Source organism: Ochotona princeps, chromosome 2, assembly GCF_030435755.1.
Source record: "Ochotona princeps isolate mOchPri1 chromosome 2, mOchPri1.hap1, whole genome shotgun sequence".
Classification (NCBI taxonomy): Eukaryota; Metazoa; Chordata; class Mammalia; order Lagomorpha; family Ochotonidae; genus Ochotona; species Ochotona princeps.
In genome coordinates this window covers 24,137,426-24,163,700 of record NC_080833.1, presented here as the reverse complement: position 1 = coordinate 24,163,700, position 26,275 = coordinate 24,137,426, and the positions used below count along the sequence as shown (strand labels likewise).

General features: G+C 56.3%; 1 protein-coding gene across 3 annotated transcripts; it reads left to right on the top strand.

The window, feature by feature from the left end:
- Positions 1-308: 308 nt before the first annotated feature.
- On the top strand, positions 309-25,044 carry TRIM62 (tripartite motif containing 62). 3 transcript variants are annotated; one of them, XM_058678485.1, is made up of 6 exons: positions 309-423; positions 695-1,293; positions 11,793-11,888; positions 15,664-15,920; positions 16,731-16,870; positions 24,106-25,044. In XM_058678485.1, exons 2-6 carry the CDS (start codon positions 886-888, stop codon positions 24,654-24,656), a joined length of 1,452 nt encoding a protein of 483 aa, XP_058534468.1. In that variant the 5' UTR covers positions 309-423; positions 695-885; the 3' UTR covers positions 24,657-25,044. The 3 variants fall into 3 exon arrangements, with proteins under 3 accessions (XP_058534468.1, XP_058534476.1, XP_004591663.1); XM_058678493.1 differs by having other exon boundaries at positions 357-423; positions 678-1,293; XM_004591606.2 differs by lacking the exon at positions 309-423 and having other exon boundaries at positions 432-1,293; positions 16,755-16,870.
- The last annotated feature ends 1,231 nt before the right edge of the window (positions 25,045-26,275 follow it).

Sequence of the window (26,275 nt, the reverse complement as noted above, 5' to 3'; positions counted from 1 at the left end):
TTTGAACTTGCTGCAGGCGAAGAGGTTGTTTCTCAAGATTCCCCTTTGTATTTCAGGCAATGATTGTAGGCGATGCAGAGCACACAACAAACCCTTGTTTGTTGATTTGCAAAGCCTTATTTTCCCCCAGGTCTTCAAACTGATGATGCAGAAAGATGCTCCTTGTTTATTCGCTGTCCTCTGCAATTATCTGCTGCCCCCGCCCCCAGCGCCGCAGCCCCCAGAGGGGATTCGAGGCCAGCCCCAGACCGAACAGCTGGCCGGCGCGTCCCCGCCCCTCCCCCGCCCGCCTCGGGGGCGGAGACGCGCGGGGTCCTCCCACGGGGGGCGGGCCGGGAGTCGCGGCCACCGGCGACTCGGGCTCGGCTGGTTCCGGGTTGAGAGGCTGCGCTGGACCGAAGCGGTGACTGCTGAGCCGGCTGGGTAAGGCACCGCGCCGGGGCTCGGGGCCGGGACCGAGCCAGCGCCTCTCCTGTCTTCTGCGGGGCACAGACGCCGGGCGCCTTGGCCTGGACTGCCCTCTGCCCCTACAACTCCCCATCCTTTGCCTCGTCCCCTCCCCCCCCACCGGCAGCCCCCATCCCCGGATTTCAAGGCCTCCGCCCCCCTCCCGAGTCCTTTGCTCCCAGCACCCTTTCCTTAGGGCCGTCCGTTCCTCCCTGGAACTTGCTCGCCAGGTGCCTTCTCCCCGCAGCTCCCGGGCCTCGGAGCTATCCACCACGTCGCACCGCCCTCCCGGGCACGCCTCGCAAGCTGTCTGCCCCGCACCCTTCCCGCGCCACCCCTCCCGGACGGCACCTCGCGTCCTCCGGGAGCTGCCACCCCGCTTCCGCGGGTCCTCGTGCCCGCGCCCCTCCCCGGCGCGCCCCCGCCGCCCCCGGCGCCATGGCGTGCAGCCTCAAGGACGAGCTCCTCTGCTCCATCTGCCTGAGCATCTACCAGGACCCCGTGAGCCTGGGCTGCGAGCACTACTTCTGCCGCCGCTGCATCACCGAGCACTGGGTGCGGCAGGAGGCGCAGGGCGCCCGCGACTGCCCCGAGTGCCGGCGCACCTTCTCCGAGCCCGCGCTGGCGCCCAGCCTCAAGCTGGCCAACATCGTGGAGCGCTACAGCGCCTTCCCGCTGGACGCCATCCTCAACGCGCGCCGCGCCGCGCGGCCCTGCCAGGCGCATGACAAGGTCAAGCTCTTCTGCCTCACGGACCGCGCGCTGCTCTGCTTCTTCTGCGACGAGCCCGCGCTGCACGAGCAGCACCAGGTCACCGGCATCGACGACGCCTTCGAGGAGCTGCAGGTGCACGGCCCGGCCGGGCCCGGGGCGAGGGGCGGGACCTCGGGGGCGGGGTCGCGGGCTGCCTGTAGCAGGTGGGGTGTGAGATTGACCTGGAGTAGGGGCGGGTCCGAGGTGGGGAAGAAAGGGGGAGGGTGGCTGAGGCAGCGCGGTCACGGGACTTCAGAGCTGAGTAGGTCCCGGGCTGAGGCTGCACGGAGGACGGAGCCGGATGAAAGCTGGACGGAGGCGGGGCCGCTGTCAGACAGGGGGCGGGGTCGCCAGCCTGGGTCTGGCTAAGGCTGAAGCCTAGGGGACCCGGACTCGGGGGCAGGGTCCGTGAGGGCAGGACCCGAATCGGGTTACTCTGCCTCAGCACGTTGAGGAGAGTGTCCGGGCTACATTTTGCTGGGCTTGGGGTTGGGAAGTCAAAGGTAGGTGTCTGGGTCCTGAGGTGAGGTCACATTTGTGAGCGCTTAAGGCTGTGACCAAGCCCATACCTTTGTAAGAATCATTTTGGATTTAAGCCAGAGTTGGGGTCAGGTTCGAGCTTGAAGAGTCAGGGTTTTCGGGGAGGAGACCCAGAGGTGAGGGGTTTGGAGGGTGTAGGGTCTGGACCTCCAGGAGTCTCCCGGAGCTTTTGATTGGCTTCCTTGGTGGTGTCACTGCCGTCATGCATTTGACGACTGGATGATGCAGACCTGCCTCTAGGTGCATAGGCCGTCTGGGACTGTGACAGATCTTCCCGAAGCCTCCCTGTCACGCAAGAATCACTCTGTTCCCCAAGTCCGATCCTATATCCTCTCTGGGAAGCTTTCCCCTCCTCCCCCTCGCCAGCTCCAATGGCCAAAAGCTTCGCGTTGGACATACGTTTTCCCAAATACTGTCTATGAATAAGTAAGATGTTTAAAAAAAGAAGTGTGCCAAGATGGTCTATATTTGGGAGATGTAGTATACTTTCTTTTGCCACATACACATGAGGATTCTCTGTGCATTTGCATATTCAGGGCTTGAGGGAAATCTTGTAGTGAACAAGCCCAATTTCACTGTGCTTGATCAAATGTTTTCTGAACTTACTGGAACCTGCAATCCTTTTCTGACTCTAAACTGTTCCAATCAGAAGCCCCGTGTGCCTGACCTTGCAATGCTAGTTTAGCAATCTGGTCCCCAAGGGCAGAGCTGTGGCCCCAAAGCCTGGCCCAAGGCCTAGCCCACAGGACACGCCAGTAGAAACTGAATAAAAGAACGGGTTGAATCAATGACCAGCTCTGCTCTAAGCTGGCCTAGACTGTGGAGCGTTTGGAATCAGGAGGTTTTGGGCCTAAACATGAGAATGGACTGGGCTGGCTTAGTGTGCTCTCAAGCAGGAACTAAATAACTACTTTTTCTCATTTCTTAAAAGCATTCACATTAAAAAAAAAAAAAGATTTGTTTATTTGAAAGTCAGAGCAATACAGAGAGAGAGAAAGAGAGAGATTTTCCTTTTGCAGGTTCAGTCCCTGAATGGCTGTGACATTCAGAGCTGGACCAGGCCACAGCCAGGAGCCAGCAACTCCAGATAGGTCTCCCCAGGAGGTTTCAAAGACTCAAGTGTGTGGGCCATCTGCTGCTGCCTTCCCATTATGGTGGCAGGACCCTCATCAGAACCCAAACTGGTACCTGGGTATGGGATGCTTAACCCCGCACTCCTCCTCTGTGTTCTCAGGGGTCCCTGACCTGCCCTTCACCGCCGGGAGGTCTCTGGGTGGCCTGTCCCTAGCAGATGGGTACCATGAGGACGACCCAGGAGAAATGGCCAGTGTTCAGCATTGCTGCCTCCCTGACCGTTCCATCCCCAAAACGTGACTGGATCCCCTTCTGGTCTGGCCAGCTGAGAACTGACGCCACAGAGGTTGGGGACCCTGTGAGGTCGGGGAGATGGCAGGAAGCCAGCACTGGTCCTCCCTCCTTGTGCTGCTTGCTGGTGTCCCAATCTTCCTATCTGTGCAGTCAGTTCAAGAAGGAGGATAGGGCCTTTGACAGGACTGGGCACAGAGTATGTGAGTCTCAAGCAGTCTAGCTTCTTCCTGATGCAAACATGAACACTGAGCTCTGTCCAGCTGGTGTGACTTCCCCAGGACCATGTTGGCAGGTGGGAAGCTCAGCCCGAGCCCCAAGCCATCCCTCCTGTGCTCTGCTCTGCCCTCCTCCCTGTCCGTCTGTCTCTCTGGCCTCCACTTCAAACCTGGAAAGTCCAAACAACTGTGATTTGGACTTGTGAACTGCATTCCAGGACCTGGGAAGTGCAGGAGAACCTGAAAATGTGGGTTCTGCAAACGTGGCTGAAGAGCTTTCATTCTTGGCTAGAGAGGCTCCTTGCTTATTCGCCAGTACCCTGTCCTCAGGCTGGACACATTGGGGTTGCAGACCTAACTTAGGCACTGCCCATGTAACTAGGCAAGTCATTTCATGAATGGTCTGACACTCTATCTATAAAATGTGGTCAGAAGATTCCTTCCAGAGGCTGACCCAGAATGAACCTGCTATGGGATGTGCCTGACACGTGCTGGGAGCTGGAAGAGGGCCATTCCCATCCTTCCTCCTACTCCCCGTGAGAGCCCCTGTGCCTGTCAGGGTGACTGCCCAGACCTGCCTCCTGACTGGAGGAGATGCTCCTGGGTGAGGCTCCAGCCACCCTTTACCCTGCCTGCTTCTCCCCACTTGTGGGAGAGTCAGGCTCATTAGCTATTTCTGCTCTGGGAAGGAGGCTGAGCCCACCTCCACACCCCCACTTCCCCTAGCAGCTGGTGCCTCCTGAAGATTACAGACTCAGAGCCAGCAGGGCCTGGGAGCTCAGCTGGGGCCGGGGTCGTGAACAGATGGGGAGATGCAGCTGAGAGGCAGGGGCTTGCCTGGGGCCTGGAAGCCGGCAGAGCCCAGGTCTGCTCAGCTACCATCCAGACACCCTACCAAGCAGTTAGCCTGGAGCTTGTACTTTTTTTGTTGTTTGTTTGTTTAGATTTCTTTTTATTGGAAAGACAGACTTACAAAGCTGGTTTACTCCCCAAATGACCACAATGGCTAGAGGTGAGTTAATCCAAAGTCAGGAGCCAGGAGCTTTCTCTGGGTCCCTCATGCTGGTGCAGGGGCTGGTGCAATGACTCAACTGGCTAATCTTCTACCTCTAAGTGTCAGCATTACATGTGAGCACTGGTTGGTGTCCCAGCTGCTCCACTACCCATTCAACTTGCTGCCTCTGGCCTGGGAAAGCAGTGGAGGATGATGCAAAGCTTTTACATTTCTAATGAATGCTAGAGGCAACACAGAGCAGCCAGAGTAACAGCTCTGTCCTTGAACTCTAGGCTCCAATCCTCACTCTGCCATTGCTGGCCTTGAGATTCTAAGAAAGGTGCGTCCTCTCTCAGAGCCTCAAGTTCTTCCTTGATAGCATGGAAGTAATGGGGTTAAGATGCATGAAGATGATCTATCATAAGAACTCGATACGGGCTCTGTGGCACAGCACAGGAAGCCGCTGCTTGGCACACCTATGTCCCATATTGGAGTATTCATTTAAGTCTTACCTGCTCTGCTTCCCATCCAGCTTCCTGCTCATGCACCCTGGGAGGCAGCAGGTGGTAGCTTGAGTGCTTGGGTTCCTGCCACCGTCGTGGTAGACTTGGGTAGATCCTGCCTCCTGATTTTGGCCTGGCCCAGCCCTGGCTGTTGTGGTAGTGGCCATTTGGGGAGTAAGCCAGTGGAGAGAAGATCAGTGTCTCTCCCCACTCACACATGCTTATGCACCCTGCCTTTCAAGTAGATGAAAGAATAAACTAGAAAAAAAAAAAACAAAACAGCATTGCATTCTAAGGAGGAGGTGGCAATTTGTAGCCCATCACATTATCCGCTGCCCAGGAGCAGTTGGGTTCAGATCAGCCTTTGTGGTGTAGGGCCGCCTCGGACACTGCTGGACAGTGACACAATCCTGGACCACTAACCTTGATATCCCTTCCCCCCGCATCTGTCCACGGTCATGACAGCCAACATGATCTCTGATCATCGGCAGGTGTCTTCTGGATTAAGAACCTTGGCTCCCTGGGCCTGGCACAATAGCCTAGCGGCTAAAGTCCTCACCTTGAATGTGCTGGGATCCCACATAGGCACCGGTTCTAATCCCAGCAGCTCCACTTCCCTTCCAGCTCCCTGCTTGTGGCGTGAGAAAGCAGTTGAGCATGGCCCAAAGCCTTAGGACCCTGCACCCACATGGGAGACTTGAAAGAGGCTCCTGGCTTTGGATTGCAGCTGCTTGGGGAGTGAATCATCAGACAGAAAATCTTCCCCTCTGTCTCTCCTTCTTTGCATTTCCAATAAAAATAAATAAATCTTTAAAAGAAAAAAGAAGAAGAACCTTGGCCTACTCAGCTTTCAGGAGCTTCGGCTCAGATGTCACCTCCCACTAGGCAGAACCACTTCATGCTCCAGTTCCAATACAGGAATCAGGTCCTGGCAGGTTGCATATTCTTAATCAAGTCACCTCACTTCTCTAAATTTCCACCTGTTCCTCTCTGACATGGGAATCATGCTACATTCCTGAGAAGTAGGCACAGTTGGCTCAGGAAATTTTAAAATGTCTATTTATGCTATAAGGTTATAACATTAATGTGAGAGGTAGAGCTGCTATAGGATATGAATGTGAATGAACACAGCTAGACTTACTATGTGGTTCAATAGGATCTTTATGTAATGCAAGCATGTTAACATCTCTGCCTACCCCCACCCCTCACCTGTTCCTGAGAGCATCTGGGTCAGAGGAAAGAGGAGACTGAGCCCTGGTTCCATGCCTGGTACTGTACTACGAGCTTTTCCTGTACTACCTGCTTCGATCCTCATCGCACCCCGTTGGGCAGGCTCTGGTCTTCATTCCTGTTACAGATGAGGAAGCAGAGGCTCAGAGAATTTGGTCACGCACTGTTTGATCATGCAAACAGCTGTGACAATCAGGAGCCCGGTGTGCCTGGACCATGCACAGCTTCCATGCCATGCCTGTGGGCTGGGGAGCTGTCTCCCGACCACCTGCCTGTCTTTGAATTGAAGGAGCTCAGCTTGGGGGCTGGGTTGAGGACACAGTCTATGCCAGCTGACGCCCCGAGGGCAGGTGGCTGTGACGTCATCTTGGTCAGGCTGGCATCCGGCTCTCTGGCCGTCTCGGGTTCCTAACCCCAAGAGAGGGGATCCGATTCAGACTCAGCCACCCCCTCTGGGCCTCATGTGATCGCTGGAGCCTTTTCCAAGGCCTCCTTCCAGCCAACAAAGACAGTGGTGGATCAGCCTTGGCTGGGAGCCCAGTCCTGAGATGCCGAGGCAGGCTGGCAGGAGAGTGCGGTGGGTAGGGACTGGGTCTTGGCTCTGGTCTCCTCCAGCAGAGCGGAGGATGCTGCCTCCTCACACCCTTTGCCCAGCCTGAGAAATAGAAGGAAAACTAGGACTGCCAACCTCAAGTGAAGGAAGGGAGAGGGAGGGGCTTGCTGGCAGTGCAAATAAAGGACAGTGGCGAAGGCACTGTTTTATCCCATGGACTGGGAGTAGCTAGGTTGGCCGTGTCCTGGGGAAATGGCCTCTGCTGTCACATTTCCTGTGAGTGGGCAGGATTAAGGAGTGAGTGGTAGCCTCTGTCAGGGTAAGGCTGGCTGGGGTCACCCTAGGATTGGCTGTTGGCATCCCCACTTCCCTCTTCAGAGTGTGGACACTTAGAACTGAAGTGGAGGAGGGTGGAGACAAGGTGTTTATTCTATAGGAAGGAAAGGATCTGGTGGAAGTGACAACGAAATAGCAACTAATGATAACTAATGACCCTGACCGTATGCCAAGTGCTATGTTGGCAGTGTTTCATCCTCGCCCTCATCCCTGAGGTGAAGGCTAGGAGAGGCCCCATTCCACAGAGGAGAACACTGAGGCTGGGAGATTACATATCTTGCCCAAGACCACATAGCTGGTAGGAGAAAGGGCAAGAACTCAGATAGCGTCTGTTCAGCTTAGAACCCTCCTGCTGACCTACACTTATGCTGGATTAGCACCTCCCGTGTGGTGGTATCACATGAGGCCCTCCAGTCCATGGCTTCCCATTGATCCCCATCACAGTTCCACCCATGGCCTCGCAAGCAGTGGTTTGTCCCAGGATTTGAACCCAGGACTTTTTGACTCAGTTGGGATGAGAAAGGTCCCTAAAGTCAGAGCCAAGATGGCTACCCCCAGCAGCGGACTCCTGGGCCCGATAGGAGGGCAAGTCTGGCCTTACCTAGGCCTTGGGGGCCTGGCTCTGTGTCCTGCTTGCAACTGCCACACCTCTCTCTCCTGGCCTCTGCAAACCGCCAAGAGCCCCCAGCTTCCCAGAAGATGCATTTGCACAACTGTGTGCCCCGGTCTGCTCAAGTGTGATTCCCCAGAGCCATGACTGTGTCCTCAGAGATGCACCCCTCCTCGGCCCCTGCCCTGCCCTGCCCTGCCCCAGCCAGCCAGCCAGCCTCTCCAGCTTGGAAGTTCATCTACTTGTCATGTAGATGGCTCCAGCCATGCCCAACTGTCCCCACCTGCCTGTACTCCGCAGGTGTGCCCCTGCCCGGCTTGTTCTGTCCACCCAGCAGCCCTGACCCCATCTCAAAGACTTGGGGGAATGATACCATCTGTCTTCCCTGGCCCTTCCAGTAGAAACCAGCAGTGCCCTTGAAGCTCCCGAGTTCTGAGTCTGTCTCACGTGCGATTACAGTGATCATGCTAATGACGGCACCTTGGACCCAGCTCACCCTGTGTGTCATGTCAGGTCACAAATTATGTCGTTTAATCCTTGCAGCACCCTGAGGAGCAGGTGCTGACAGCCTCCCTTTACAGACCTGGAGACTGGGGGGAGGCGAGGGAGGAAGGAGGGTGTCACCAACACAGCCAGGGGGTTGAGTCCCAGGCAGGCCTGCCACCTGTCTTCTCTCTTAACATCCGGCCTGTTCAAGCTCTTACCTCTTTGTCCACCTGCACACTTTTCAAGGTGAGGCCTGTCTGTCCAGCCTGAGGGTCCAACAGGAGCCTGCCCCTCCACTGGTGCTGTGGTCCCAGGCATCGGGCCCAGCGGTTAAGATACTGCTTGGCGCACCCACATCCCATTGTTGGAGTGGCTGGGTTTTATAGTTCCGGTTCCACTTCTGAGTCCAGATTCATGATATGTGTACCCAGAGAGGCAGCTGGTGATAATTCCTGCCACCCAGATAGGAGGAGGCCCAGATGGAGTTCCCAACTCCTGGCTTCATCCCGGCCCAGACCTGGCTGTTGGGCCACTTGGGGAGTGGACTAAAGAGAGGAATCTCTCTCTCTCTCTCCCTGCCTTTCAGAAAGAAAGGGAAGGGGGAAGAGAGCAACAGGGGACAGAAGAGAGGGAAGGGAACAAAGAGAGGCAGAGAAAGGAGGGGAGAGACGAGGGAAAGAGGGAAGGGGAGAGAAAGAGAAAGGGGCTGTTGACGAATTGGACTGAATGGGAGGCCAAGAGGCCCAGCGGTTTTCAAGTGGGTTTTTGGAGTCAGCCTCTTCTTCGCTGTGTGACCTTCAGCAATCTCCCAGGCCTCTCTGAGCCTGGGTTTCCTCTTGTGCTGATGGAGGTCATAGTCTCAGGGCTGGTTGTGGTTTGGGTGAGGGAGGTACCCATGACATTATGACAGGAACCATGCCCGCCTGCGTCCCTTGCCAGGGCCCCGCTTCAGGGGTGCTACTTTGTGGGGACGTTCCCAGCAGGCTTCTGGCTCCGTGGATGCGTGCTCCTGGCAGCTGTGTGGCTGTGGCACAGTCAGTCCTTGTGCCTCCATACTCTGCTTGGACAGTCCCCAGGATTGGGTTGGATGGCCCTTTAGACCCCTCTCTGCTCCCGCCTTCCACAGACATGTAGGGTTGGGCACAGCGATGGCCGCCCGACTCACGTGCCCAACACATGCTGGGCTCTGTGTGCTGTGAGATGGAACCTTTCTTCCTGGTGCTTCCTCTCACCCTCCCGGCCCTGGAATGGTCACTATCCCCATATGGCAACCGAGGGTCTAAAACACAGATACTCAGGTGACCTCCCGGTGTCACACAGCTGGGGCGGGGGGGCAGAGCCAGCTTCCTAGAAGGAGACCTGTCAGGGAGGAGGTGGTCCAAGGCTCAGGCAACCTCCTGGGTCCTGCCCTGCCATGCTTGGGTTTGGTCCTCCTAAGTCAGCTGTCACCTGGTCTCTGTACCAGTCCTGCCAACTCACCATCCCCTCCCAGCCTCTTCCCTGGGCAGGTCCATCATGTAAGCACTGCCCTGGGTTGTCCTGTGCCTGGTCCCCCCCAAGGCCTTGAGCACCTGAAAATTTTTGGTCCCTGACCATAAGAACCCCCAGTCTGGCAGGAGACTCTGACAGCAGATCTTGCAATTAAAACGCAATGCTGACTTGTGCACATGTGGGGTCCTGTGCCCCCAGGGCATGGAGACTTTGAGAGGTAGACTTCCAGGATAGCTGATATTTGGGCTGAGTCTTAAGAGATGAGTCAACTCCCACAAGAGGGGAGGAACATGTGGGTGGGCCTTCTGGACAGAGGACCTGGCATGTGCCCAGGGCTCCTGAAGACACTGGAAGATGCTCATCACTATCCCATAGAACTTTCTGGAAAATGGGAAGTTCTCTGCCCTGCCTGATTTGGTGAGCACCAGTCCCATGAGTGAGTGGAGCAGCCACGGCTACTGAGGAACTGCATTTCCTATTTTATTTGGTTTTAGTGAATTGCAGATTCAATGGCCATGTGGGGCCAGTAGCTTAGATAGTCGCTCAGCATCAAGAGATAAGACTGGAGAAGAAGGTTGGGGCCTGTGGTAAGGGACCTTGAATGCCACTCTCAGGCCTTGCATGCTTCTGCCCAGGCAACATGAGAATCCTGCAGTGGGGTGTAAGTGTTGGGGATCCAAGCAGGGGGGCGATGGCAGGGACAGGGAGGCCTCTGGAACTACAGTTGGCAAAGGAGATGAGAACTGAGCAGCAGCCATGGGAAGTGGAGAACCGACGCAGAGCATAGCTGCTGTGTGCCATGGCCAGGGGTATGACTCTCAGGTTTCTGGTTTTGAGGTGGGGACCATGGGAAGAGGAGCCGTCTGGGGCTCCCTGGTACCACTCCAGCGTTTAGGAGCTCATGCACACACCACTGGCTGGGATTCATGCCTTAGCACCCACTGTCCCCTCCAGCACCACGTGGGGCCCAGGCAGGTGGCAGTGCACATTTGTGGGCCTGGTTGAGAATCCTGCATTGTTTCCAGGGTCCAGCTCTCCTTGTTCCTGCCCCCACCCATCCCAAGTCCCCGGGGGTGTGCTGAGCCACGTGAATGACCCGGCCTCCAGGATGGGGTCTTAGAACTGTGAGGAGTCAGCCTGGATAGCTGAGCCTACCTGAGAACTATGGAGAACAGCAAGGAGGAGAAGCGTTCTGTCCGGCTCCCCCCAGTACCTGCCCCTCGGCTGTGTGGCATCCCATGGCAGGGCCAGCTGAGAAGCGCTCCCCTGTGATGTTATCTGTGTCAGGGACTCAGACGTACATGACTCCATTAGAAATGACCTTCAGCCGCTGGCAACTGAGACCTGAGGAATGAAGCTGCAACTGGATGCGGGTTTCTCTCTTGTGTAAGACGTGTGTAGGAAAGGACTCCAGGCGCTGCTGAGCTGCAGCCGGCCACACGGGCTCCCAAGAACCAGCTGTGCACACCTCATCCCACCCCTGCATCCAGTGACCTCACACTGTGAGCCTTGGTGGGAATATTGACACCACAGAAACTGGCAGATGCTCTCTGACAGCGTGTCCCTCTCTGTTTTTCTGGAGCTCCTGCTGGTTCACTCTACAACTGGCCACCATGGCCAGGGCTGGGCCAAGCTGAAGCCAGGAGCCTGGAACTGCATCTTGGTCTCTCACCTGAGTGGCAGGGGCCCGTGCACTCCGGCTGTCCTCTGCTGCCTTCCCAGGGGCATCAGCAGGGAGCTGGGTTGGAAGGAGAGACAGGACTTAGCCCCCATGCACTCTGATATGGCTGCTGGTGTCTGCTGCTCCACAAAGGAGAAGGTCACCAGCATACTGACACTCCAGGCAAAGGAGTAGTCATTCTGGTCCTGGGTTTATTTTGCAGCTTACTATACAAAGTGACAGTGCTTGGGAAATGGTAGCAGTCAGTCCGCAGCAATGGTCTGTGGCACTGTCTTGTTCTCACCGAAGGATTCCAAGCAGCGAGCTTGCAGCCAAGCTGCTGGGATAGAAGGGCAGGGAAGCCACTATGTAGAAGTGGATTGGAGGCGGGGAGGCCCGAACTTCAAGGCTGGGGAGAGAAGAGGCTGTTGGGAAAATCCAGATGAAAAATGCCAATAGACTGCCTAGGACTTGCTGCTTGGCCTAAAGGGAGAGGCAGGCGTGGAGGATGGGGGCGAGGAGGCTGGGCTAATGTCTAGCACCTACCATGAGTCACCTGAGCAGATGTGCCCACGCCCCCATTGTGGCCCCCCCTGTGTGTTCCAGAGGGAGCTGAAGGAGCAGCTTCAAGCCCTGCAGGACAGCGAGCGGGAGCACACGGAGGCTCTGCAGCTGCTCAAGCGACAGCTGGCCGAAACCAAGGTGAGCCTGGAAGGTACAAGGGTGGGGCCAGCAGTGGGGCTCCCCAGAAGTGAATGAGAGCCCCACTAATCCACACCTCCCGATGATAGAGGGCAAGGATTGGGGCTGGTGCTTGGGGTAAGGATGGAGCCGTTTTTCAGATAGAAGTGGGATCGGGCAGCTTCCGGAAAACCTCGGAGTACTGCAGGGCCGGGAGTATGGACCCAGGCTGTGCTGTCCCTTGTGAAACACGCCTGACACTTGGTCGGAGGGGAGGCTGGTGAGCTTGAGCATACCCACTGGACACCCTCCTGATGGCATGTGAACTGACTCCTGCACCATCTACCCACTTACATCCAGGTCATGGAGTTGGAAACAGGCACACGCCTGCAGCCTCTAGCTAACATGGTTGGTGAGGACAGGATGGAAGCAAGCTATTTTCCTTGATCTGCTCTGACTGACATCTCTCAGGTTCTGCCATGTTCAGGGAGTTTAGGACCAGGAGGAACCAGGGATTCCTCCCCTTACCCCTTTGCCCTATTATTCTGGGTACAGTGCAGTCGGGGGCATTGCAGGCTGGCTTGAGCTGGAGTGCTGCCGCCAGCAGCAGCAGGAGCAAGGCCTGGGGGGAGTGTACTGGGCCTCCAGAGGTCATCCTGGGGTCTAGGGAGGTCCTGGAAACTGAGCTCTGTGCCCCAGCAGGGCCACCAACCCTCTGCAGGGGGCTGGAAGCGTATCTTAGAAGGTCATGAGAAGCATTTTTTCAGAGACCATTGCAGAGGGCCTCGGGGCAGGACCTTCAACAGGCAGCAAATGAGAAAAAAACCCAAGCCTACTGGCTTCTCACTGCCTCAGCTTCCCTCTCTGCTTGGTGAGTCCATCCATGTCAGGGCAGGATATGCACGCTGGAATGTAGGTGGCTGGGAGGGCTGGGCATGGGGGTGGGCTCTGCTACTTCTCTGCAGCCCCTGTTCTCTTCTCTTCTCCAACCCCACCCCTTTGTTTTTCTCCACTGACCTCTGCCTCCCCTGCTTTCCTGTCCATCTGTCTGCCTCTGGGGGGTCCTGGGCGCCCCGGCTCCAGCAGCCCCCTAAGCTTCCTGTCTGCGCGGGGCTGTTTATACAAGAGATGCCTGTGGATGCTACGGTTCGTATTTCACCTGGTGCCTGACTCCAGCCCTGGGCCCTGTCTGATCTCCCTCCTCAGGGCCTCTGTTCTCCCTGCTTGGCCCTAGGGGTGACACATTCTTGGCAGGGTGTATGTCTGAATGGGGGGGTGCTCCATGGGATGTGGTTGGAGGCTGCTTTCCCAGCCCTGGTCCTGGAAGGAAGAAGGGAGGAGGAGAAGGAGCTCTCTCCTTTAGAGAACTGGAGCAAAGGGGGCTTGCATGTCCGGCCGATGCTGCCTTTATGTTTCCGTCCTCGCTGTCTTATGGAACCCCACAGCAGGACTCCCCAAAACCTAGCATAGCATCAGACATGCACGAAGTAACTATGGAACAAATGAGTGAGAAACTGCACCTTGTAGGGTTGGAACTGTTGTTTTATCCCAGTTTTTCCCAGGAAGGAAACTGGGGCACAGGGAGCCTGAGGCCCGACAGCCAGGTGGTGACAAATCCCTGTGTGCAGCTGTTAGAGTGGAACCCAGAGTTGCACGGAGAGGTGTCTGGTGAGATCCGTGGCCTGGTGACCAGCGAGTGAGTCTGGCCAGGTTGGAGAGCCCACCAGAGGCAGGCCTGGGGCTCCTGGGCTGGCCGTCGCTCTGTTGGTCCACTTCTGAGCTCCCTCCCCTGCTCCTTCCCAGCCCCACCACTCCCCATCCTCTTCTCTGGGAACACTGGGCCCCCAGCCAGGAAGGATGACAGAGCCTGCGACCACTTTGTGGAAGAACCTTGAAAAGAAACCCACTCTCCTTCCCTCTTAAAAAAATGCTCACTTTAGTTTTTTATGATTTATTTATTTGAAAGAAAGATTTACAGGGAGAAACAGGTTTTCCATGGCTGGTTTATTCCCCAGATGGCCACAATGGCTGGGGGTGGGCCAGGAGCCTGGCAGTTCTTCTGTGTCTCCCCTGTGTGTGCAGGGGCCCAAGATGCTTGGACCATCATCTGCTGCTTTCTGAAGTGCATTAGCAGGGAGCCGGATGAGAAGTGGAGCAGCCAGGACTCAAACTGCTGCCCTTGCAGGATGCTGTTGTCAGAGGTAGCAGCTTAACATGCTATGCCACAATGCTGGCCCCTTTCCTTTCCTTCCTCACCCCTCAAGCAGCTTCTGACTGCCAGCCTTGGACCAGGCCGTGGTGTGTACCTGGGAGGGGCAGAGCTACAGCCAGTGTCACTGCTGCTCAGTTGGGCTTTGTCCTCTAGTCCAAAGACCTGACATATGTGCAGGTGAACGTGTGCAGCAACAGTGCCTTCACACAATTACCCAAAGCTCTAGGAACATCCGACTGCCTAAGAACATTGGGGTCCTGTCTCAGAGGAAGTGGCCCTCTAGCTAGAGTCAGTCCAATGCCAAGCTAAGGACCCCGGCGCTTTCCTGGTCACCAGCGAGCCAGGGAGGGCTCCTGCACAATGTGGCGAGTGTGACATAGCTTGCGTGGAGAAGCATCACTGTGTGGCCCAGATTGTTGCTGAGACTGGGGGTGACCTGTGAGCTGTGGGACCCAGCGGGGATGAGAGGGTAGAGAGTTGGACATGGAGCAGGACTCCAGGGCAATCTGGGGCAGAGTGGAAGGAGCCAACCCAAATGAGCCCCAAGGGCTGAGTGAGAGAGCTGCTGCAGAGACAGGCAGGCTGATTGGGCCTTTGGGGGAGCAGAGAGCAGCTTGGGGTCATGGAGGAGCCATAGTGGGTGGCTGTGAGCATTACAGACCTCTGGAGGGCACCTATCACCCTCTCCATCGGCAGCGGGCACCTCCTCCCACCATGGGTGAGGGTGCACAAGGAGGCTAGCACAGCATCCCGCCACCCCCGGCCCCAGCCGCTCTCACCCCGCCTTTGTCTGTGGAGCGAGCTGGGTGGGCATGCGCCGGGAGGCTGGCCTGCTGCCAGCAGTGCTTCCTGAAGCCCAGACTGGAGTGCACAGGCCCTAATTGAGCCTTTGTGGAGCCTCCCACAGAGCCCCGGGCACTGAACACAGTGGGGTCTCTGACTCGGTGAACTGCAGCCAGAATCGCACAAAGAGCGATTGCAGAGGCGGCTGGCCCCACCTGCTGATCTTCTGAACCCCTCTTCCTGCCGCCGCCCCCCCTTGCCCGGCCCCCACACCCAGCAGCCACCCTAGCCGGCTGTTCTCAGGTCCGGGCTTAGGAACCGCTTCTCCCTACAGACTTCCATGTTGGACCTCCTACTGTGTCGCATGCATCACCCCTCTTTCACAGAAAAGAAAAATCAGGTTCATGGAACTTGGACCATGAAGTTGGGCACCCCCAGAGATCCAGGCTGCCAGGCACCAAACCCGCAGGGGCCGAGGGAACCCCGCACGCCTGTGCTCACCGGACGCCAGCTCTTGTTGCTTAGCCAGATAGCCACCTGGCACGTGGCTATTAATTAAGCTCTTTGGCATCTTTGAGTTTTCATGCTGAGCACCATGATTCAGGATCTGGAAAGCTAAAGACCTCACCATGTTCCGGGCTGAACACAGCGTCTTCCCCTGTGCGCCCCCCTGCTTCAGTTGCCCTATTCTCCTGCCCAAGCCAGGCAGTTGGGCACTCCCCTCGTTCTTGCTCCTTCTCTCCTCCTCTCTGCCCTTCCATCATAACCTCTGGTGACTGTCCCTCGCCCCTCTTTTTCTAGTCTTCCACCAAGAGCCTACGGACCACCATCGGGGAGGCCTTCGAGCGGCTGCACCGGCTGCTGCGTGAGCGGCAGAAGGCCATGCTGGAGGAGCTGGAGGCCGACACAGCACGCACGCTCACCGACATCGAGCAGAAGGTGCAGCGCTACAGCCAGCAGCTGCGCAAGGTGCAGGAGGGCGCTCAGATCCTGCAGGAGCGGCTGGCTGAAACCGACCGTCACACCTTCCTGGCCGGCATGGCCTCGCTGTCCGAGCGGTAAGTGCCAACCCCCACCCCAACACTCCCACCCTATGCGGGGACTATTCCCTGGCAACAATTCATGCTTTGCCTGATCCATTCCTGGCAGTGGGAATGGAGGTATCCGGGGAGCCTCCGCAGAGAATCCATTCATCCAAATCTTCATCACACCTTAAAGGGCACCTGCTCTATGTGCTGAGGGCTTTATGTATCCATCTTATTATAACATGTCTGTGCTGGGTGAGGTAGGGAATCCTAATCCTAAAGCTTGTTACTGATGGTGCATGTTATCTGCCTTACAATTATAGCTTATTCACATTAAGCAGTACATGATTTATAACACTGTTGGTGGTATCTGTTATCATGTCAAGACTTTGGGTCAGCCGCCTTGGAGGTAGTTACCACTGACGTCCCATTTCTTGCATGCAGAAGCTAAAGCTCAGAGAAGCTGGATCCATTGGTCCAGGCTCCTCATGCACTAAGTGGTGGAGCCAAGATTCCAGCCCAGGTTTCTCTGACCCCATCGCCACCCTCAGTAATAACAGTTAATTACGGGTTTATTGCTGATCAGCACTGGCAGGTGACATCACAACTCAGTATTGACAGTGAGCCAAGCACCATGCTATGCATGTTATGCTCTGTAACCCTCATGATAAACCTGAAAGGCAGAAACTAGCATAGTACCCATTTTAAGGATGAGAAGACTGAGGATAATAATCAGAGAGGTCAGAAGTGGCACAAGTGGCCCTTGGGCCAGAGTTCTCCCTCCTGCCCTCAGCCTGTGCCCACTGCCCTGCAGGTGACTGCAGGGCCCTGACCCCGGTGCAGCCTTTTTTCCTGCTGTCCTTCCAGGCTCAAAGGGAAAACCCATGAGACCAACCTGACGTATGAAGACTTCCCGACCTCCAAGTACACAGGCCCCCTGCAGTACACCATCTGGAAGTCCCTGTTCCAGGACATCCACCCAGGTAAGGCCACTCCTGGAGGGGGTCCAGGGCAATGTGTGCGTGAGCACAGGCTGGAGCGAGCCAGCAGTGCCGGGAGCTGAGCAGCGCCCCTCAGTGAGTCCCAGACCTCGTTGGGCACCCACACAGGCATTTGGCTACACTGGGCATTCCTATGAGGACCAGTGGGGCCTCAAGGCCTGGCCCTGCTTCCTTCCATCCCTTCTTCCTGCAGATTGTTTTTAGAATGATATATTTATTTTATTTGCGTAGAAGGCAAGATGACAGAGAGAGAGAGAGAGCTTTTATCCACTGACTTCCCTTCCCAAATGGCTGCAATGGCCAGAGGTGGGCCAGGCTGAAAGGGCCAGGAGCTCCATCCAGGTCTCTCACATGGGTGACAAGAACCTGAGCACTTGGGCCATGTCCCATTGCCTTCCTAGGTACATTAGCAAGGAGCTGGATTAGAGGCGGAGCAGCCAGGACTCGGACAAGCACTCTTCCTGGACACCAGCACTGCAGACAGCAGCCTGACTCACTGTTGCCCAGCGCTGGCCCTGCCTCCTCAAAAAACCTCATTAGCACGTCCATTCTCCAGATAAAGGGCCAGACCCCAGATACTAAGGTGGCTCATTCTACATGTACAGTAGCACCTACCTCACTCCACTGTTCCAGAAGCTAGTGCATGGCAGTGAGCAAAATGGGCAAAAACCCCTACCTTGTGGACCTTACTTTCCAGAGTGAAAGTGAGTGAAGCCCCTGGTGTGTTAGGTGACAGTAGAGGACCGGAAAGGAGAGCTGGTTGGAGGAAGTAAGCTAGGGGCCTTGGCCAGAAGACCTCCCTGAGAAGGAAGTACACTGGGAGGGAGAGGGGCCTTTGAGGCGTCTGAGGAAAGAGGGTTCCTGGCAGTGGGAACAGCATATGCAAGGAGCCTTTAGCAGAAGTATGTCTGGCCTACACCACCCGTGCTGGGATCTGCTGCCACCTGATCAGCCAGGAACCCAGAGAAGACAGACACCCTGAGACAGGTGGGTTGGAGTTGGGAGCTTGTGGGGAATCTGCTTCTGATGGCGTCGCCTTCCCCAGCAAGGCAGGAGGCAAGTCACCAGTCGGGACAGGAAGGGGGAGGGGCGGCAGCATCAGCCACCCACGTTCACTGGTGTCCCTGAGCCCAGCAAGTGTCCTCAGGAGAGGTGACGCAGATGTAGAGGGAGCCTCTTGCTCAACAGCAGGCACTGGCGTTCTCAGTTCCCTGGAGCCCAGGGTTGTCAGGAGCTTGTCTGTCGCCACAGCTTGTGGGTGGTACAGACCTGCGAGCCTGCACCATGACTAAGCTAACTGGCTGTTCCCTGGCCACACACACACACACACACACACACACACATACACACTCACTCACACAGATGTACACCATTGTGGCTGAGCACAGGCTTGGGGACCGGAGCTTAAGGAGGTATGCTGGCTTCTCAGGGCCCCATGGGTATCCAGGTTCTTCCCACCTGTCTGGAGTCTCGCAAGACACTTTCAGGAGTCAGGGAAACAGATGAGCAACTACACCCTGGGGGACCCCCAGGACAAAGGTGGTGATGGGGATTACGGAAGGCTCTGTGTGAGGCAGAGGCACAGGCTGACACACAGAACAAGTGTGCTGTTTGAGTTGAGCCCTAGAAGCCCAGGGATCCAGAACCATGGTGCTGGCAGGTGCAGGAGCCCGGGAGGACAGGGGCCCAGTTGGTCCCAAGGTCTCCCCTTCCAGGCATCCAGGACAGTCACTGGGGGGTGTGAATGAACATGAGACCACAAAATTTGGCTCACATCCCAAATGACCAGAGCTGGGCCAGTCTGAAGCCAGGAGCTTTAGCTAGGTCTCCCATGTGGGTGCAGGGGTCCAAGCACCCAGGCCATCCTCTGCTGCTTTCCCAGGTACATTAGCAGGGAGCTGAATAGGATGTGGAACAGCCAGGACTTGAACCAGCACCCATATAGGATGCTGGACTGCAGGTGGTCTTATAAATCTGGTAAATCTGGTCTTGGGTCCCCGTTGACAAAGTCGTTTCCTAGCCGACTGGGTGGTGCTACTTCTGGGCTATCCTTGGGCAATAGTGCTGTCTCTGTGTGCTCCCAGCCCGGAAGGGACTTCAGGGCAAGGACCACATGTGGGCCAAGCACCCTGACAAAGCAGGCAAGTCATTTCCTCCTCTGAGCCTCAGTTTCCCTCAGGTATGCAGGTGGTCCCTTTCCAGATCCCCAAATGCAGGTGGGGATTTGCCAACCACTCCACGGGAGAACTTCCCAACTGGGACACCTTGGACCTTGAGCCAGATCCTGGCTTGCACGCAAGGGGCACTGTCATGTGCACAAGAGGGCCACAGAACCATGGGCTCGATCTTCGTCCACTGGATACTGGTGGTCCCTTGCCCTCAGTGTCACAAGCCAGAATGATTCCAGACATTGTCATGTGTCGCCTGGGGAACACAACTGGCCCAGCTGAGAGCCAGTGTCCCAGAGAGGGCTGCAGCCTCTGGGCACAGAGCTGAGAACACCATGGGATAGCAGAGAGCAGGGTCTGCCTGCAGAGCCAGGCCCCTCAATTGTCTGGGGCCTGTGAGGTCACTCTGGCTCCTTTCTGTCCGGATGGGAGGGGTGTCCCGAGGGACCCAGAGTCCAGCAGCTTCCTGCCCTCCCCACCCCTCTGGCTGCAGCTTCCTGTTGAGCCCCAGAACCCTCTGGAACATCTGTCACTGCCCTACCCTGGACCCTCCCTTCTCCACCACACCCCCGGCCCCTACCCACTCCCCATCCTTGCATTAGGAAGCCCCATCCAACCATGACCACCTCCCTGGCCGATTGCCTCTGCCCCTGGGCACACATCTCCCCAGCCAGGCTGGACAGCCCATTGTCCCAAGGACACCGGATACACGGCCCTCGTTCCTCCACCCTTACCCATCCTGACTGCGCTCTCCCCTCCCTCCATCCTCCCAGGTCCCAGCATGGTCACTACCAAGGGCAGAGCACACGCCCTCTGAGCTTTGACTTCCACCTGTATGAAACATGAGTCCCGTTTCTCTTCCTGGGGCAGGAATGAGAGGTAGATAGTTTCTCAGTGCAGACAGCCCTGTCACCCAGCCAGTTCTTGGTCTCTGTGTGCTGTTCTGCTCCAAGTCATTGGCTACTTCCCGCTGTGGCTGGGGCCCCATGATGGGCAGCAGGTCATGTGAAAAGCCCTCTGTGCCATCTCCCACTCTGCTGCCACCCTAAGTGGCAACTGGAACAAGCCATGTCCCTCCAAGAGACCTTCTAGGTCCTCAGTCTCCACTTCCAGAAAAGGAGGTCAGTGGTGTGTGCCCCCGGGCCTGCTGCAGTGCTTCCTGTGTGAGCCCCAGGCTGCGGAAGACCTGAGGGGCCAGATTTCTTAAAGGCTTGCCCTATGGACAGCCATGTCCTGTCCTGTTGGAGGACAAAGGGACACAAGCCGCTGGCTGCCAGGGAGAGCTGTCCTTGCCACTTGTGCCACCTGTGATCATGAGCATCCTCTGGGGCCACAGCCACAGTCCCTGCTGAACACCCTCCACCTCTAGTCTCAGCCCAGCAACCGCCCACCTGGGGACTAGATGGCTGCCTGTGTACCTGGTGTTTGGTTTTTGTAAAACTCCATGCCTGGGTCCTGGCCATGTATGAATGGTCAGAGGATGGTCTTTGTTCTGCTGGGCCTGACGCCTCTCTGGGGGCTGGTGTCTGGAAGGAGGAACTGCCAATTCCAACACTGGAATCCATTTCACCATGGGAGTCAGCATGGACCCCATCAGGCTTGCTGGAGTCTGAGGCTTTTACTCCCACCCATGCTAGCCTGGGGGAGTGCAGGAGCCACTGTGGATGTGGAGGATTGAGCCCTCATGCCAACCCCATTTGTTGGGGTGCTTATAAAAACTTAGTGGGGGCTCTGTCATGCATGGATCCCACCCAGTGAGGGAGCCTCTGGCAGCATATGGTCCAGACTCGGTGGTCGGGACAGAATTTGCCCCACACCCTGTAGACTCATCTATGCCTTTGGGTCTCAGAGCCCATGTGCCTGCCCACACTGGTGGCACGGGCAGTGGGCCACAGTGCCCTACTCTGACATCTGAGGCTGGGCCCTCCTGCCTGTCTGAGTGCCTCCACCCCATGCCCTAAGGCTTGGTTTCTGCCTGATGCTGGCTGCTTCCCCAAATCCCCAGGGTGCCTTGGAGGGGAGGCCCCGACCCTCAGAACAGCTGCTCAGCGGTAGCCCCGGGCTTGACCTGTGCTGCTTACCCTCTGTAAGAGGCTCCTGCTGTGGTGCCACGGCCCCAGCTGCATCCAATTAGATTCTTCTCTCCTTCACCAACCCCTCCCTCAATACATACACCCCTTTCCACTGCCTGCCTCTCCCCCTATTGTGTGGTCCGAGTGCCTAGGTCCTGCCTGCCCAGCTGCCCTGTGCCCAGCAGACAAGTAGGCCAAGGGCTTTGGCCACGGGTCGCCATCTTTCTTTTGGGCCCCTTCACCTTTCCATCCCTGGGTGGAAAATTGTGTTCTTATCACTGCTTCTATTCACAGAGCTGTGTCTCCTGGACCCTCCGAGAACAGGAGAGAAAAGGGGCAAAGGGGACAGCAGTGCCAGCGGGGGCTCCATCTGGCTCAGCCACCAGCTCTGCGAGTAGAGGCACAGTTCTCGGCCTGGCTCTTGCTTCCTGTTGAGGACAGTCTCCCTCATGGAGCATTTTTCCTTGCGAGTACATAGCCAGCAAAGTGATGCAAGTGTAACTTCCGGTGAGGGAGGACCACGGAGCCCACTGGAGACGCGAGTCCTTCACCCCCAATTGCTGGTGCATCCTCTCCTGTGGCTGGCTCAGCCTGGTCCCAGGCTCAGGATAGGCAACCCCAAATTCCACTTCTCTGGCTAGTCACCACTCCCTTGGGGAGGAGAGCAAACAGAGATGTAGCTTTGAGAGCTAGACCTGCTCGGCCAGTGTTGCCAACCCAGAGCCAGGTGACCCGGCCTGTGCTGCTTGTCCAGTACCAACTGGGTCAGTTTAATGTGATGAGGCTTAGCAGAGCCCTGCCCATACCAGTCCCTGTGCCCTGATCATGTTAGGGAACAGCCTGGGTCATTGGTATGGCGGAGAGGTGGGAGCTCAGGGGACTGTGCCAGGAGAGGGGCAGAGACAATGGTCAGAAATGTCTGAAGAGTGCGTGTACCTGCTGGGAGACCAGGAAGTACTTCCCAGAGAATGCGTCCTCTGGAGTGACTGCAGTCAGCAGAGGTAGGGGAGGGAGACTAGACTAAGTAGGCTGGGGATGGTAAGCAAAGGTGGGCTGGATCGCATGCAATGTTGGTTAGTCCTGGCTCTACCAATGTCACCCACACGACCTGAGAGAATCAGGTCTGCTCTCTGGGTCCCCATCTTCCAGGTAGAGCAGTTGGCCTAGGATTAGTGGTTTTCAACTGTTTAGACCATCTTCTACTCTTCATAACAAATAATTTATAATGTCTCAAGACATTGTACCCATTTTGGCAAGTTCAAGTATACATATGTGTGTACTTGCTGTATTTGATCTCTATACCTGCATTCTCTAGCCATATTATAAAGGAAAAATAGGAGATTGTAATTTGGTTTTAGTTTTGGTTTTTTTGAAAGGCAGAGAGAGAGAGAGACAGACAGAGACACACAGATCCTCTATTTCAGGTTCAAAGCCCAAATACCTATAACTGCCAGGGACCGGGGCTGAGTCTGGATCTCTTTGGTGGGTGGTAGAGACCCTAGTACGTGAACCATCATGTGTTGTCTCCCAGGGCGTGCATTAGCAGTAAGCTGGGCTCGGATGTAGCTGGGACTTGAATCAGGTGCTCCAAGATAGAATGCAGGCATCCCAAGCAGCATTGTTTCACGATTTACTTACTTATTTGAAAGACGGAGTGATGGGGCAGGGAGGGTTCCATCCACTGGTGCACTGCCTAGATGACCACAAAGCCAGTAGCAATGCCCCCTCCATAGCTTTCCCAGGCACATTACAGGGAGCTGGGTCTGGAACGGAATATAGCCAGGGTTCAAACTGACATCTCAATATGGGATGCCAGTGTTGCAAGTGACAGCTTAACTCGATGCATCGCATCTTTGGTCCCCACCTCCAAGCAGCATCTTAGCCACACCTGCCCAGGAAGTTCTTTATGTCACTCACAACCGTAAAGGAGATGTAATGATGTCAAACCTATTTGTCCTCAAATACCAGTTCCATGCATAGGCTGTCACCTTTTGCAATGTCACCTTTATTGTTCAGAAAACCAACATGTCTCAGTGAAGTCCCCAACAAAACAAACCCCGCCTTCCCTCAGTTTACTCGGCAGCTGCTTTCCAACATATCCAGTGGATTTTGAAGCTGCAAACGTGATAATTTGGTTGTAGTTTCAGATCCTTGCAAAGACTATTTTTTGTCCACTTGAATGCCTCTGACATTTGAGGACCTTTGGGGGGACGGCATGGACAGTACCCCCATGGGCATTTGCTGCAGGGTCCTTAGCGGCCTGGTTCCTGACTATCATTCAGGCAACCTAAACACCCCCACTTATTTCTAAGTCACCCCCAGGGGGCAGTAGCACCTGCAGGATCTTGCCACTGCCTTGGACTGGGCAGGCCCTAGTTCTGCATCGCTTCCTGGGTCACTGAATGTGTGTTGACAAGCATGTGTGCTCTGTGCCTAACCATGGAAGTTCAACAGGCAGCCCCAACTTGGCTCCCCTTCAGCCAAGATTATTTTAATTAAAGATCTGTTTATTTTGAAAGACTGAGTAACAGAGAGAGAGATACAGAAAGATCTCTGTCTAGTTATTCACTCACCAAATGGTTGCAATGCTCAGGGCTGGGCCAAGCCAAAGCCAGCAGCCAGGAACTCTCGCAGGGGTGACAAGGGTTCAAGTACTTGGCCCATCCTCCATTGCCCTTCCAGGTGCATCAGCAGGGAGCTGAATGGAAAGGGTGCTCTGATATGAGGTCCAATTTGGCAGGTGGTGGCTTAACCCACTGTACCACAGCACCAGCCCAGCTGCCAAGTTTAACACAAGGCAGGCCCTAGCAACCCCTTCCATCTTGCCAGGCCCAGAGAAGGGAGGCTTGTACTGAGTCACACGGTAGGTTAGTGACCTTCTAGAACCAACCAGAGTCCTGCCCTCCATAAAGACACAGTGTCCCGGTCCACTGCTTTCTCTCCCCTCATCTCCTCTCCCACTCCTCCACTCCCACAGTGCCAGCCGCCCTGACGCTGGACCCAGGCACTGCCCACCAGCGCCTGATCCTGTCTGATGACTGCACCATCGTGGCCTATGGCAACCTGCACCCACAGCCGCTGCAGGACTCACCCAAGCGCTTTGACGTGGAGGTGTCGGTGTTGGGCTCGGAGGCTTTCAGTGGAGGCGTCCACTACTGGGAGGTGGTGGTGGCCGAGAAGACGCAATGGGTGATCGGCCTGGCCCATGAGGCAGCCAGCCGCAAAGGCAGCATCCAGATCCAGCCCAGCCGCGGCTTCTACTGCATCGTCATGCATGATGGCAACCAGTACAGCGCCTGCACAGAGCCTTGGACGCGGCTCAATGTCCGGGACAAGCTCGACAAGGTGGGCGTCTTCCTGGACTACGACCAGGGCCTGCTTATCTTCTACAATGCCGATGACATGTCCTGGCTCTATACCTTCCGTGAGAAGTTCCCTGGCAAGCTCTGTTCCTACTTCAGCCCTGGCCAGAGCCATGCCAATGGCAAGAACGTGCAGCCCTTGCGGATCAACACTGTCCGTATCTAGTCCTGGCTGGCAGGGTTGGGAGGGGCGTGGCCCCAGCCTCCTGGGACCCTACCACCATCACCAGCAAGAGCCCTGCTCTGGAGCTGGGAGGTCTGGATTCCAGCCCCTCATTGCCCTACTGGGAAGCCAGAGGCTGTGCTCCACGAACTCTCCAACTCTCCCAACATTGCTGTTCTGTAGCCCTGACCCTGATGGAGATGCAGCTTCAGTCCGAGCACGTGATGTGGCTTCTAGGGGCAGCCCCTGCCCGGCTCTCCTTCACGTCCCGTTACGGGACAGGGGCCTCACTTCCTCCCGTGTCTCCCTGCTCCCCAGCTGCCATGACCTGAGAATCCACCTGATGTGGACAGAGGTCAGCAACTTGGAAGACACACGAATTCCTCTCATGCCCATGGCTAAGATTTGCCCCTGGCCAAGCTAGGGATAGGCCATTTCCTGCCGGACCCCAACCTGTGGTGGACCCAGTAGCTAGTCCTAGGAAAGTCTGAGACACACCCCACCCCCAGCTGTGTGCTGCTCCCATGCTAAGAGCTCAGCGGTCCCTGCTTTTCCCACCAATCTGTGGGTCAGAGGTGTTGCCTCTGGGCCCCGTGGTGCAGCCCACATGCTGCCACCCATGTGGTGCTGTGCCATCACTTTCTTGCCCAGGCCTCAGTGCAGGATGAGAGCTTGCTCAAGGAGGAAGCAGGGTCTGTTAGCCCTAAGGGACCTGTAATACAAGCAGCATGAGATCGAGGTCTCCAACAGCCCTGGCCAGGGATTTCAGCCAGTGCCCCCAGACCTGCTGACCATGGGAGGGGGCTTCCAGTGCCCCCAGACCTGCTGACTGTGGGAGGGGGCTTCTAGTGCCCCTAGACCTGCTGACCGTGGGAGGGGGCTTCCAGGCACAGGTGGGCATGGGTCCTGGGAGAGGCTGTCAACGACCCCTTCCTCCCCACCTTTGGACTCGGCGTCTGTCTCAGGATTCTGTTGCAATAGCAAGAAATACGCTAACTAGTTTAGTTGGACAGATTGTGACTCCAGGTCCCTGGGGAAGGACTCAGGGAGTAGAGGCCTGTGGAGAGTCCAGGAACCGCTCCCACTACCAAGTTCATCAAGTCCATTATGAACCAGAAAGCTACTTCTGGCTGCAGGGAGCCACTGGCCGAGAAAGCACTGATCACAGACCTGCGCCACCCTGCCCTCATCCGGCAAGCAAGCAGACGTCTGGAGGCCTGCCTCTCTGCCACCTAACGCAGGTCTCAAACCTGGATTTCCATGTGGGATTCTCTTTGGAGAAAAACTTAAAGTCAGTTCCAGACCCTTGGTTGCAAGGGAGTCTGGGAAATGTCATTTTCCTCTCTCCCAACCATGCATCCCCCGAGAGAAGCCAGACAGTGGATGGAACGGGTGCTAAGGAAGCCCAACCGTGCTCTGTGCCACAGCAATGGCAACCAACTCTGGAGAACTCAGACAGACTGGAGTCTGCTGCTGGGCCTTGGCAGTGAAGCAGCAGCAACTCAAGGTGTCCTGGGCTGGAGGCTTGACCCTGACCATGGGTGGGAACCCAAGGAGTGGCAACAGTCTCATCCCAACTTCATTTTAATTCTTAGTACTGGGCCTGTAAGATCTCTGCCCAC